Source organism: Eptatretus burgeri, chromosome 2 (assembly GCF_056783735.1).
Source record: "Eptatretus burgeri isolate ZD-2024b chromosome 2, Ebu_testis_v1, whole genome shotgun sequence".
NCBI classification, from domain to species: Eukaryota; Metazoa; Chordata; class Myxini; order Myxiniformes; family Myxinidae; genus Eptatretus; species Eptatretus burgeri.
Window position 1 is genome coordinate 23,356,872 of NC_140962.1, and position 14,091 is coordinate 23,370,962.

Here is a 14,091-nt window from a genome sequence, read left to right on the forward strand (position 1 = left end):
GTACATGCTTTATACATGAACTCACATTATAATTGTTTATACTTTATACATGTACTCACAATCTAATTGTTTATACTTTATGCATGAACTCACATTCTAATTGTTTATACTTTATACATGAACTCACATTCTAATTGTTTATACTTTATACATGAACTCATATTCTAATTGTTTGCACTATATACATGTACTCACATTTTAATTGTACATACTTTTACATGAACTCACATTCTAATTGTTGATACTTTATACATGTACTCACATTCTAATTGTTGATGCTTTATACATGAACTCACATTCTAATTGTTTGCACTATATACATGAACTCACATTCTAATTGTTGATACTTTTATGCATGAACTCACATTCTAATTGTATATACTTTATGCATGAAATCACATTCTAATTGTTTATACTTTATACATGAATTAACATTCTAATTGTTTGCATTATATAAATGTACTCACATTTTAATTGTACATACTTTAAACACGTACTTACATTCTAATTGTTTATACTTTATACATGTACACACATTGTAATTGCACATACTTTCTACATGAACTCACATTGTAATCGTTTATACTTTATACATGAACTCATATTCTAATTGTTTGCACTATATACATGTACTCACATATTAATTGTACATACTTTATACATGAACTCACATTCTAATTGTTGCCACTTTATTCATGTACTCACATTCCAATTGTTTATACTTTATACATGAAATCACATTGTAATTGTTTATACTTTATACATGAACTCACATTCTAATTGTTTGCACTATATACATGAACTCACATTCTAATTGTTGTTACTTTATACATGTACTCACATTCGAATTGTTTATACTTTATACATGAAATCACATTCTAATTGTTTATACTTTTTCATGAACTCACATTCTAATTGATTGCACTAAAAACATGTACTCACATTCTAATTGTACATACTTTATACATGTACTCACATTCTAATTGTACATACTTTATACAGTACATGAAGTCACATTATAATTGTTTCTACTTTATACATGAACTAATCTTATAATTGTTTATACTTTATACATGAACTCACATTCTAATTGTTTATACTTTATACATGAACTTGCATTCTTATTGTTTGCACTATATACATGTACTCATTCTAATTTTACATACTTTATACATGTACTCACATTCTAATTGTACATACTTTATACATGCACTCACATTCTAATTGTACATACTTTATACACGTTCTCACATTGTAATTGTACATAATTTATACATGTACTCACATTCTAATTGTACATTCTTGCAAAGTTGTATGTTTTTTTTTCCTCTGCAAGTTTGTCCTGAATGTGATCACCTCCCTCTCTGTTATCTACCTTACCTCCAGCTTTGTGCCATCTGTCAATTTCAAAAGCAGACTCCTAACCTCACTATCCAAATCATTAATGTAAATTATGAATCATAATGGTAGCCATTACCAATTCCTGAGTTACCAAATTGTATCCTTTCAATCAGATAACTTTCGAATTACAGCCACTCTTTGCTTACTATCACTAAGCCAGTATCCAATCTAGTTAACTACTCTACCAGCCACTCCACAAGCCCTTAATTGACTTGGTTAACAACCCTCTATGTGGCACCTTATCAAATGCCTTCTTCACATCTCGATATACCATGTCCACTGCCATTCCCTCAGCCACCGACTCAGAAACTGCTTCATAGAACTCTAATAAATTTCTTTAATGAACTGACATTCTAATTGTTTGCACTATATACATGTTACCTCCAGCTTTGTGCATCCCATTCATCAATCCATGCTCACTACCTGCTGCGACTACCTTTCTAGGGAGACCATTCCATGCATTAACTATCCTGACTGAAAGATTCAGTGATAATACATATACTGTGCATATAGGACGGAAGGAGGGGTGTAACACTCTAATGCTTGAAGATGTTTTATGTAGATGGCCTCTTATCTCAGAATCAATCTGCATCCACTTGACATCCAATCCTTTCAAGCAGTCTTTGCAGATCAAGCATAGATGTACTTTCTTAGTGAAATCTTGGGTAACTCTTCAAGGTTGTCCATAAAAGAATCACTGTAATTTTCTGCTCCTCAACAATTCCTGCCAGGAATAAGGACAAATTTATTTAATTATCTGTTGTGAGTTACCTGTCGTTGCAATAGCAGTGGCAGGAATCCCTTCCTTTCCCTCTTTAAGAGCTGAGACACTAATCCTGTACTCCACGCCTGGAGTTAGACTAACTAGAGGCAGTGATGTTTGATCCAGCCCCACAATCCTTTCTTCTGTTTCTCCATGCTGGCCAGGCAATGGCACACCTTGCACTTTGTATCCTTTCACCCCTGTCAACAGCAGGCATAAAGAAAATGAATACCAAACAAGGAAAACAAAAGCAAATATCATCACAGATGACCATATTCAAAGTAATTGTGTTTGCAGTTCAAAACAGAATGATATAGATTTGAAAAACATCTGGATTTCACATTTAAGATTACATTATGCCAAGGATGATCATCAAAAATCTAAATTTTCTCAATACCTAATGTCACCCACATACACGGAGAGGCCTGATTGCGTTGGCCAATGAAAAATTAAGATAGTGGTAAAATTGAGCTCTTAATTGGATGAAAAAAAATAAATCAGCTATCCAGTCAACACGACAATCCAAATATGGTGGAAAAAACAACTTTTGTGGAGTTTACAATCTCTGAAGAATCCATTGTGAGCTCAATGAAAGTTATGACACGATAAATGCTTGAAATCTCCAGCGATTAGAATAATCTTACAGAAGAAAAAATAACCTCATTCTTTTAAAGATATCTACAAAACATTAGTTAACTTCTTCATTAAAAAAAGATCTTCAGAATTCAGAAGGTCCTGAGGAAAAAGTCCACAAACATTTTTAGATCTCTCAAAGAATACACTAATGATGAAGATTGTATGATTTCATGCCCAAGAATGGATTAGCACTTCGACTCAGTATTTAAGTAATTAATCAACCCTCCCTAACATAATATACAAAGTTTTCCTGTAAATCAGTCAATGGGTAAATAGCAAGTCTTACCTGGAACAGAGACCCTCTCCCATGTAACTGTTAGTGTTCCAGTCTTCGGATTGGTCTCCACATCGAGGTACTCAGGCTTGGTTAGACCTTAAAAAAAAAACAGGGAGAAAAGATTGAAGGAATTTCATGGATGGCTATGGTGTAAAAGGTTTATAGTCTTATCTCAGGTCAAAACTGGGCTGGCAGGATGGCTTAGAGGTATGCACAGTTGCCTCGAAGTTGTATAGCTTGGACTTGAATCCCAGCTGAGCAACAAATTGTCATTCCAGTTTTTCACACGCAGAATGATTCATCAATGCGTGTGCTGTCCCTCGGTTTTACGTTAAACTGGGTGTCCCATCTGAGGGCATTAGTTACTGGATGTTAAAGATCCCATAGTGTACTTTGTGAGGAGTAGGTGAGCTATCCCAAGCACCATGAACCAAAATTCGAAGTTCCTGCCCTAACTACTCCTGGGAAGGGAATGGCAAATCACTCAGGAAAACCCTTGCTCAGAAACTGCTTCGGCAGCATCGCCACTGAATAACAGAGTATAGTTGTTGTTGTTTCGTATGCAGCCAATGGCTGTTGGTTGCATCATTTATGGGACCACAGCTGTGCCGCTTATGCGGTGCCCCTGTTACCAGCAAGCTGGTACTCATTTTGCCGATTTTGTTAGGATGACAGGCTGAGTTAACTCACCTGGTGTTATTTCAACGACATGACAGAGGCTCAAACTTAAGACCCTAAGATCTCAAGCCAGCCACCTTAACTGTGAAGCCAACACCATGTTTACAGAGTATGGGAAAACAGAATGAAAAGGTCAAAAATGTAGAAAACTTAAAATTAATCCAAAACTAGGATTCTGCATTGGCTCGAATGGTTTAGCTTTTTGAATGCGATCTGGTTATTTCAAGATCAAATGTTAACGCCAATATATTGGCAATGGCTCAATGCTCACTGTATCCTTTGCCATTGGGGGCACTTATGTTGGTGGTATGGTCACACCGCAATACCGGCGATGAAACACACAAATTATCTGCATCGGTTGATTGATTTATCACACAATTTTACAAAACAAACCCATAAAGTTATTGACAATGTAGAATACTGCAACTTAATAGTTACATTCAAAGACAAATTAAAAATTTATTATATTTCTTAAAAATGGAGCTCAAATATTAGTAAGACCTATTGTTTTTCAAAAAAAAAAAAATCTAAAAACCAACATTCGTTCATGTTTTGCTTGCAATTGTGACAACGTTTCCTTCAGCTTTCCAAAATAGAGAATGGAGAAATAAAATGAAGTGTAATTCCCAAAAGTTTTTACTCAGGAATACCAAATATTAATTGTCGCTGCAATTAAATCTGCTGTGGAGTGTTAGTTTAGAGTTTAGACAATGGGATGACTGACAATGAAGAATGAATGATTTTAACAAATTTTGAATGATCGTGATCTCACATTCTCACATTATTCATTCTAACAGATGGAAACACTGGGGGTTTTTTATTTTAAATTTACATTTTGTTTTCAGTTTGGAATAAAAACAACAACTTGGAAGTCCATTGGCATTTTCAGCAGAGATTTTTGGTTGTGTTTCGTTTTACATAAGTGTTACAGGACAATTTAAACTGATATTCATCGAACATACAGATGATAATTTTGGTGTCACAATAAACAAGACCAATGTTCGACCAAACTCTTTCCTATATCTTGCAAATAGCTTTTCTTCCATCTGTGGAACATTGCCCAAATGCACTCAAGCTTAAATCAGTGGACTTTTGTTCATGTCTCGTAACATCACACTTGGATTAATATGACTGCAAGTCACTGTTAGCAGTCTTACCTGTCTGTTCTCTAAAGTCCTTGCAACTAATTTCGAACATGGCAACACTTGTAATGGCATCTCAGAAACCTGCTCACACCACTCCGATTTATTAAAACAATTTACTGGCTCTCCGTAACCAAGGTATTGATTTCACAATATGACTGATAACCTTTAAAGCCAAACACCAGCTGGTCCCTGCCTATCTACAGTGCCTAGAGAAAGTGTACATCACCTTTCAAATTTTTCACCTTTTATTACCTTGTAGCCTTGTAAATTGCCTTGTAAATTGCCTTTTATTGCCTTGTAAATTGCATTAAATCAGACTTTTTCCACCTATATTTACACATCGTAACCTCCAACTTCCAAGTGAAAAACAAATTCTACAAATTTCAGAAAATTAATAAAAAACACAAAACAAGAATATCTTGGTTGGATAACTGTCCCTCCTGAATTAATATGTGGTGGAAGCACGTTCGACAGCAATTACAGCTGTGAGTCTCTTGGAAGAGGTTTCTCCCAACTTTGCACACCATGATTGGGCAATATTCGCCCATTTCTTCTGTACAAAACTGTTCAAGCTCAGTCAAGTTGTGTGCAGAGCATTGATGGACAGCAATCTTCAAGTCATGCCACAAATTTTCGATTGGATTTAGGTCTGGGCTCTGACTGGGCCACTCAAGGACATTTTTCTTTTTGTTCCTCAGCCAATCCAGTGTAGATTTGGCTGTGCACTTTGGGTTGTTGTCATGCTGAAAGGTGAACTTCCGTCCAAATTTCCACTTTCTTGCAGGGGGCAGCAGGTATTCCTCTTGAATTTTTCTGTATTTTGTTCCATCCATTTTCTCTTCTATCCTGACAAGTGCCCCATTCCCTGTTGATGAGAAACATCCCCATAGCATGATGCTGCCACCACCATTCTTCACAGTAGGGATGGTGTTCTTTGGGTGATGTGCTATGTTGGGTTTGTACCAAACGTAACATTTTGCATTTAGACCAAAAGGTTTTGTCAGACCACAAAACCTTTTGCCACATGCCTTCAGAATCTCCGGAGTAGTTTTTTGCATACCTCAAATTGGACTCAAGGTGGGATTTTTTGAGTAATGGTTTTCTTCTTGACCCCTACTGTGTCGGCCAGACTTGTGGAGTGCTTGGGATATTGTCACATGCACACAATGACCAGTCTTTGCCATAAAGGCATGTAGCTCTTTCAAAGTTGCCATTGGCCTCTTGGTGGCCTCTCTGATCAGTCTCCTCCTTGCTTGCTCATCCAGTTTGGAGGGACAGCCTGATTTTGGCAGGGTCTTGGTGGTATCATACACCTTACACTTTTTAATGATTGGCTTGACTGTGATCCAAGGGATATTCAAGGCCTTTGAAATATTTTTTTACCCATCCCCTGATCTGTGGCTTTCCACAACTTTATCCCAGAAGTCTTTTGAAAGCTCCTTGGTGCTCATGGTTGAGTCTTTGCTGTGAAATGCTCTACGTAGCAGAGGAAACTGACAGAAACAGCTGATTTTATTATGAAATATTCAGAATCACTGCAATTTAACACAGGTGGAGGCCAATTAACTTGACGTGTGATTTTGGAGGTGATTGGTTACACCTGAGCTAAGTTATAATTGCTATTATAAGGGTGGTGGATACTTATCCAACCAAGATATTCTCGTTTAATATTTTTCTTTAATTTTCTGAAATTTGTAGAATGTATTTTTCACTTGGAAGTTGTGGGTTTCGATGTGGAAATAAAGGTGGGAAATGTCTGATTTGATGCAATTTAATTCCAGGTTATAAGGAAACAAAAGGTGAAAATTTTGAAAGGGGATATAGACCTCTCAATCAGCACTGTACATATATAACCTAATCACACCCTGCAGAACAACCTGTATCTCCAAGGACTTCCTTGCATGTTGAGGAAGACTTTTCATTGTCGAGCATTTTTCAGGATGAACTTCATTGAGGCACAAATATTGAGAACTCTCATTTTAAGATAAAAGTTATCCACCATGCTGCGAGTACAAGTTATTCAAGTAAATGCTATTTCTCGATTAAAAACTAAACCTGGCTATTTATGTGAATATTTATTTATTTATACAAGCTGTGAATATTTATTTATTTATGTGTTACAAATAAAAAATAGATTTTTTTTCACGTGGCAATAGCCGATCCTTTTTGTTATCAGTTCCCATGAGTACACAAGTTAAGACAATATTATCAAATTAAACTCCAAAATAACAATACCTGGGATCCAGGATTTGATTTCTTTTAAAATGTCGAACCACAATTACTGAAGCTGTTGATCGTTAATGACGAATCCCAAAGTTTGATTTTGTTTCCTACCTGTGTTAATAATTGTGTCAGCTGTAGGTCCATCTTTGCCATCTCTGACAGCCGAGACGCTGATTTTATATTCCACACCAGGTGTGAGTCTGACCAAAGAGGTGGAAGTTTCCTTCGGTCCCACCAAGCTCTCTTCTGTTTCTCCATGCTGACCGGGCAGGGGCACGCCGTGCACCCGATAACCAGTAACTCCTTCAAGCAGGAAAGGGTTAGAAATATAAACATGCTATAAAAACATGTCTAAGTGGATTCACAATCTGGAAGTGTTATTTTTTTAAACAACTTTGGGAAATTACTTATTGCAACAGCAATGTTTACAAATTATTAAATTCTGCCATGGTAAAACTTAAGTATGGTACTTAAGAATCTGTTGGAAACAAGTGTCCTAGAGATGCTAATGTCAACCAAGTCGTTTACAATGTACTGTACTTCAATAAAAACGTTAAACATATTTCCATCAAAACTGCCATGAACAAAACAATCCACTTTGGAAGTGATGAAGCTTACCTGGCATGACAACCCTCTGCCATGACACTTTTAGTCCCCCAGTCTTTGTGTCTCTCTCAACATAAATGCTTTCAGGCTTTTGAATCCCTGAGCAGAGAATTAAGAAAATAACTCTCCATTCAAAGAAGAAACAGAAATAAAGGTTGTGTTTGCATTAAAAAGTACCAGCATCATTCCTACTCATATGAAGGGTGCAATGACTGAAATACTCATCTACAGAGTGATCTACTCAAGTACATACTAATGTAAGGATCTTATCAATTGAAACCTCGTGAGGTGCAGCTGACATTTTCAGCGTTAGGCTTTCGTCACAGCAAAAGAGTCTCTGAAGAAGGGTCAATGCTTGAAATATTACCATATTTCATTTCCCATTGCAATAAATAAACTATTATCAGCTTTCAGTTAGTAATAAAATCAAGGGTTTTACTTGTGTGTCAAAGCAGACTGACATTAGTCTTTACAAAGAGTATTATTCAATTGCTTACTGATACAGTAAACTAACTCCTGCCAAATTGCCATTATACTGAACTCAACCAACAGACTGTGCACACGTTTTTAAAGAATGAGGGGTATAAGCGAGCTAGCATAGAAACATAAGAATCACATTGTCCTGACCTGCAGTGAAAGTTGTTGTGCCAGGCAAGCCCTCCTTCCCATCCTTAATGGCTGAGACACTGATCCTGTACTCCACATTTGGGGTGAGTTTGCTCAGGATGATTGAGGATCGTTCGGGTCCAACCACACTGTTCTCTGTCTCACCGTGTTGGCCACTCAAAGGCTCACCGCGTACTCGATAACCAGTAAGTCCTGATGTAAGCAATGATCTTGTATGTAAAAGTAAGATGTATTCTGAATTATATGTTCCAAAGGAAGTTACAAAATTCACATGCACTGGGCTCAATTTGCACTCACCAGGAACAGCAACCCTCTGCCATCTTACGGTGAATCTGTCAGTCTCTGGATTGGTCATAATTTGTACATCCTTGGGCTTGTCAAGACCTGCATGAGTATAAAAACATGAATTTCAAATTTCAAATTTCAACTGCAGGAATTTCAGCTAACAGCATTCATGATTATTTTTTGTGAGTAAACAGGCAGGGGGGACCCCCCCCCCCCGCAGACTCCCTTAGATCCTGATGTTTTTCGTGCCATGAACAAACTTTGGTAGGTCATGAGTAATGAAAATGGTGATCAAGTTTCATTGAAAGTGTGTGTGTAGTTTCGGAGAAGAGAAGAAATACCTATTTTGGGGAGTCAACCCCCCCCCCACCCCACAGACCCCCTCAGACCTTGAATTTTTTATGCCGTGAACAAACTTTGGTACAACACAGGTGATGAAGGTTGTGGTCATGTTGCATTGAAATTGTGTGTGTAGTTTTGGAGAAGAGAACAAACACCTATTTTGAGGGGTAAAACCCCTCACAGACCCCTCAGACCCTGATTTTTTTTAATGACATGAACAAACTTTGGTACATCATCGGTGATGAAGGTTGTGGTCAAGTTTCATCAAAATTGTGTGTGTAGTTTCGTAGAAGAGAGTAAATACCTAGTTTTTTTTTGAGGGGGGGGGGTTAAAACTCCCCCATAGACCCCTTTAATGGGCGCAGATTTTGATTCGATTGATACTCTTGCTGCACCATGGGTGATGAAGGTTTTGGTCAAGTTTCATCAAAATTGAGTGTGTAGTTTTGAAGAAGAGAGGAAATACCTATTTTGGGGGGTCAACCTCCCACCACAACACCCCCCCCCCCCGTAGGTCCCTTTACTGAGTGCAGATTTTGATGCAGTCGACAAACTGTGGTACAACATGGGTGATGAAGGTTGTGGTTAAGTTTCATCCAAATCATGTGTGTAGTTTTGGAGAAAAGAGCAAATACCTATTTGGGGGGGGGCTTAAACCCCCATTTAGACCCCCTGAAAACCTTATTTTTTATGCCGTGAACAAGCTTTGGTACATCATGGGTGATGAAGGTTGTGGTCAAGTTTCATCAAAATCATGTGTGTGGTTTTGGAGAAAAGAGCAAATACCTCTTTGGGGGGGGGGGCTCAAACCCCCATTAAGACCCCCTGAAACCCATATTTTTAATGCCGTGAACAAGCTTTGGTACATCATGGGTGATGAAGGTTGTGGTCAAGTTTCAACAAAATTGTGTGTGTAGTTTCGGAGAAGAGAGCAAATACCTATTCGGGGGGGGGGGGTCAATGCCCCCCCCCGTAGACACCCGTAATGAGCACAGATTTTTACGTGGTTCATATGCCTCCATGAGACATCATATGTGAAGCTTGTGGCCAAGTTTCATCCCAATCATTTGTTTGGTTCAAGCGATTATGACAAGTGTTTATGGACTGATTGACTGACTGACACTCACCGACTCACTCACATATGGACACTGCTTGATCGCATAAGCTCACCTGACTAAAATCCAGGTGAGCTAACGAGTTATGCTGGTGAAGACTTGTGTCAATCTGTGTCAGTGGACAGGTAGAACAATGAATGAAATCAACAGAACGTTGGTTGAGGAAAGCTAACTGCTGTAGGATGCAAGGAGAAGCTGCCATTTCAGGTGTTACAAGGAAGATCCATGCTGGAGGACACCATTAAGTCAATCAAGCCTGTACTATTGTGCCAACGTAAAAGTATCCTCCTCTCCCCACTGCTTCTGGACACCTAATATCTGACTCAAATTTAAATATATTTCCTGTTTCTGATGACACTATCGTTCCAGAGAAAAACAAGGAGAAGCTGATGTTTCAAGGGTTAACCCTTCATTGGATCATTAACCCTCTTTTGCTCCAATGAAGGGTTACTGCCCAAAACACCAAATTCTCCTTGCTTTCTGTGGTGGTTAGCACACCTCAGTCAACGTCCTGTTGATTTCATCCATTTAAATACAATACACTCAAGCTCAGTCAATAATGTGAATCAGTCAAAATAACATGTCAGTGCAAAAGGACTTATCAGTGAAACTAATATGTCAGTGCAAATAATAAACAAGTGGCTTGTTTGAATGTTTGCCCATGGACAAATGGTTTATGATGCTGAAAACCCAAGTTGAAATCCCATATATTAAATGTATTCCTTCATTTTCTACTACGGTCCAATATGCATTTCATACAAAAGTACGCTGACGTTTGATATATGCACAATTCAGCTCCTTCATTATCTTGAGTTCAAAGTAGAGGAAGAAAGTAAAACAACAACAGTGTCATTGGTGCCCTGGAAATTGGCAAACATATGCAACTGAACTCCTCTTGGCAAGCATGTATGCTTTTGACAGTGACCTGTATTGATGATTGCAGTGGCTGGAGGTCCTCTTTTGTCATCTTTGATTGCCATGACGCTGATGATATACTCGACACCAGGGGAGAGACGGTTGAACACCGAAAATGTTTGTTCAGGTCCTACCATTTTCTCCTCGGTTTCACCACGCTGGCCAGGCAGTGGAATACCACGCACCTGATATCCAGTTACTCCTGTTGGTTGATAGGGTAGTGGATGGAGAGTTCGAAGATTACTGACCCCCAGAAATATGATAAGAAACAACTCGTAATTTAAACAGAAAAACAGTTCTTCTTTGCATTGATTTTTTTTTTCAATATTATCCGCTCTCCCTGTCTCATGTTTTCTTTTTTATTTGCTTGAAGAGAAACGCTTGAAATGAAAATGTAGAGCAAATTAAATAAAGACAAAATTGAGCAACAGTGATGAGTAACATTCATAACATGTATCAGATGAGACTTCCCTGTACCATTGACAAAGTGAATCAATAAAGCGACAGTGTACAAACGTGAGAAGGAAGAAATAGTAGAGTCATGAGAAGGGCAACAGATCGGAGTAAGATAATACATGAACAGCTCCGGCTAAATAAGTGTGCAACAGAGCATGAATGTAGGAGATGATGGCAAAATGTGCCCCCTTCTCCGAGAATGATGACTCACTAAGATGTTCAGCCAACAATATGGAGCTCACAACATTGAGGAACGGGCAAGTAATGTGGAGGGGAGGAGTGTGGGCACTCACATGTGGAGTGTGGAAGGGTTGGGGGGTAATTCCACAACAGGGGCAACTTTGATAAAACATGCTGGCGGTGAAAGTTCAGTGCTATAATTCTATGCTAACCACACCAGAGTTCATCAGGTGAAGCCGTTCAAGACGGTAACGCAGGTTAAATAAGTGTGAAGCATGCTCTCAATTCAACTCGATGCGTCCAATTATTTTGAGTTTGACCTGCATGCTTGTAAAAAGAGAAAAGGATAATGATCTTACCAGGCGCATCGACTTTCTGCCAAGTGGCAATAAGGTCTGTGCTGCTGGCAACCATTTCGACGTGCAGATTACCTGGACGAGGCAGTTCTGCACAAACACACAAGAAGAAAACAAAGAAACAATTAACCACTAGTTAATCCCACAGGGGAAATGCATCATCATGCTAAACGGTGTGCTGTCATCTCGTTTGGGCAGCCCATCACACTCTCTTGTTGATCGAGGTAAAGGTATGGTATCGTGTTGATATATTGTATAAAGGTATCGAGTTGATTAAAGGTATGGCAGGTATTAAAGATAATAATAATAATAATAACATGAGTTCCCTTACACAAACTTCAACACAGGAAGGGGCAATGGGCTCATCAAAGCCTGTGCTATATTACCGACTTATGGTTGTTTGTTCATGTTCTTATCATATTTTTTTAATTCTGAACATCAAGCAACGAAGCAGCAAGTACCATTTTCTTTGGTGTGACTTGGCTGGAGTTCGAACACCAGACCTTACAGACTCAGAGCGGATGGTCTGACTATTATGCCACTGAGGTCGGTAAAGTATGTTCCACAGCAATTCGTGGATCCAAAAAATACATTACAATAAATGATGCCACATGAGCATTTCATAGCAAATTGTGGGCAATACGTCCAAATAAATTACTAGGAAATTAATTCAACTTGCATTCACTGTGTAATGATGCATCATACTAAAATATGACATTTGGTGTCTGTCTGTCTGTTTGTCTGTCTGACTGCGATACATTCAGTTGTTACTAATCCAATCTTACCCAAACTTGTCAGAAGGAATAAGAGTCACCAGACAGAGGATGTAGTGACTTTATTTGCCACCCAATCCCAAGGGGTTTTTTCTCCTTGGATGAACTCCATGTTGAGGTGCATAAATATCTTAGTGTGGCATTTAGTGTGGCACACCAACTGGAAGTAAACAAATTTTATAACCACAAACTACAGTCAAACACGACATAATAGTGAACAAAGCTTTACGTGCTGCACTCTTCAGGGTAAAAATCGCAGCAAGTGAAGGAGGAGGTGAAAGCGTGTGCTTTATACGCAGGTCTCAATAAGGTAGATACTGATTGGTTCAACCGTAACGACGTCATGGTTAATCCGAACGCCCATTGGTCGGCTCATCATCTTCACCTCGAGCTCCCATTGGCTGGAGCAGAGTTCGTCGATGATTGACGTTTGCAACCGCATCCTGGAGAGAGGGGGGATGGGTTTCCCCAAAGGTCCATTCACCATTTGTTGCCGTACTTTCCTTGATATTTCCATGCTGAAAGAAACACAGAGATCGTACAAATTCCTTCTGACGACATAGTATTGGATCGGTGGAAAGGATGAAGGTTGCTTCCAACATACGTAAATGAAACGAGCTCTGACCTCGGCTCAATATCCTGAACATATCTGCATTGTACTGGTCTGCACAGATCGGGTTGGCAACCAGGTGCTGTGCAATGGCAGGTGAAGCAGGTACAGTGGCCGGTGGTTGCTGGATATTTCTACATGCTCACACTGGTTGTGTTCTAACCCTCACAATATTTATTCGAATCTCCAAGGGGATGTGTTGTTTGATCCGATCAGCCAATCTTCGTGTTGTGCGGCCCACGTACCGAGCTTCACATTGGCACTTAAACTCATAAATAACATTGCTGGTTTGTGAGGTGGGTAGCACATCCTTGTTGACTGACGTCAGCAAACGGCGAGAGGTAAAGATTACTCGGGGTTGCACAGCCAGAAACGTGTTGGATACAATATGTTTGATTTGTACTTCAAACCTTCGTGATGATTGACCTTTCCAGGGCATCCTGATATAGACTGGACATTTGTCCGGACCAACCTTCCAATCTTTTGTCGTGTTTAGAAACATGTGCACGTATCTCTTAACTATATGCTCAGGGTAACCATTCTCACCAAGTATATTCATGATTTTGTCAATTTCAGCAGGAAGATTACAAGGTGAACAAATCCTCTGTGCTCTGTTAACCAGGATATTGGTCAAGGCAATTTTGTTTCTCGTGGAGCTGTAGGAGTACCACCGAGTATACTCCCCTGTGAAAGTCGTCTTCCG

The 14,091-nt window shown here is 38.9% G+C and overlaps 1 protein-coding gene across 5 annotated transcripts in view; it reads right to left on the minus strand.

Moving 5' to 3' along the window:
• LOC147031599 (uncharacterized) overlaps positions 1 to 14,091 on the minus strand; it is a 595,949-nt gene that overhangs the window by 104,860 nt on the left and 476,998 nt on the right. For all 5 annotated transcript variants that reach the window (XM_085865857.1, XM_085865848.1, XM_085865859.1 and 2 more), the window contains 8 exons: positions 12,009 to 12,095; positions 11,024 to 11,215; positions 8,654 to 8,740; positions 8,357 to 8,548; positions 7,742 to 7,828; positions 7,235 to 7,426; positions 3,087 to 3,173; positions 2,173 to 2,364 (listed from right to left, as the gene is read on the minus strand). In XM_085865857.1, coding sequence (XP_085721983.1) covers positions 2,173 to 2,364; positions 3,087 to 3,173; positions 7,235 to 7,426; positions 7,742 to 7,828; positions 8,357 to 8,548; positions 8,654 to 8,740; positions 11,024 to 11,215; positions 12,009 to 12,095 — 1,116 coding nt within the window. The remainder of the gene's footprint in view (positions 1 to 2,172; positions 2,365 to 3,086; positions 3,174 to 7,234; positions 7,427 to 7,741; positions 7,829 to 8,356; positions 8,549 to 8,653; positions 8,741 to 11,023; positions 11,216 to 12,008; positions 12,096 to 14,091) is intronic.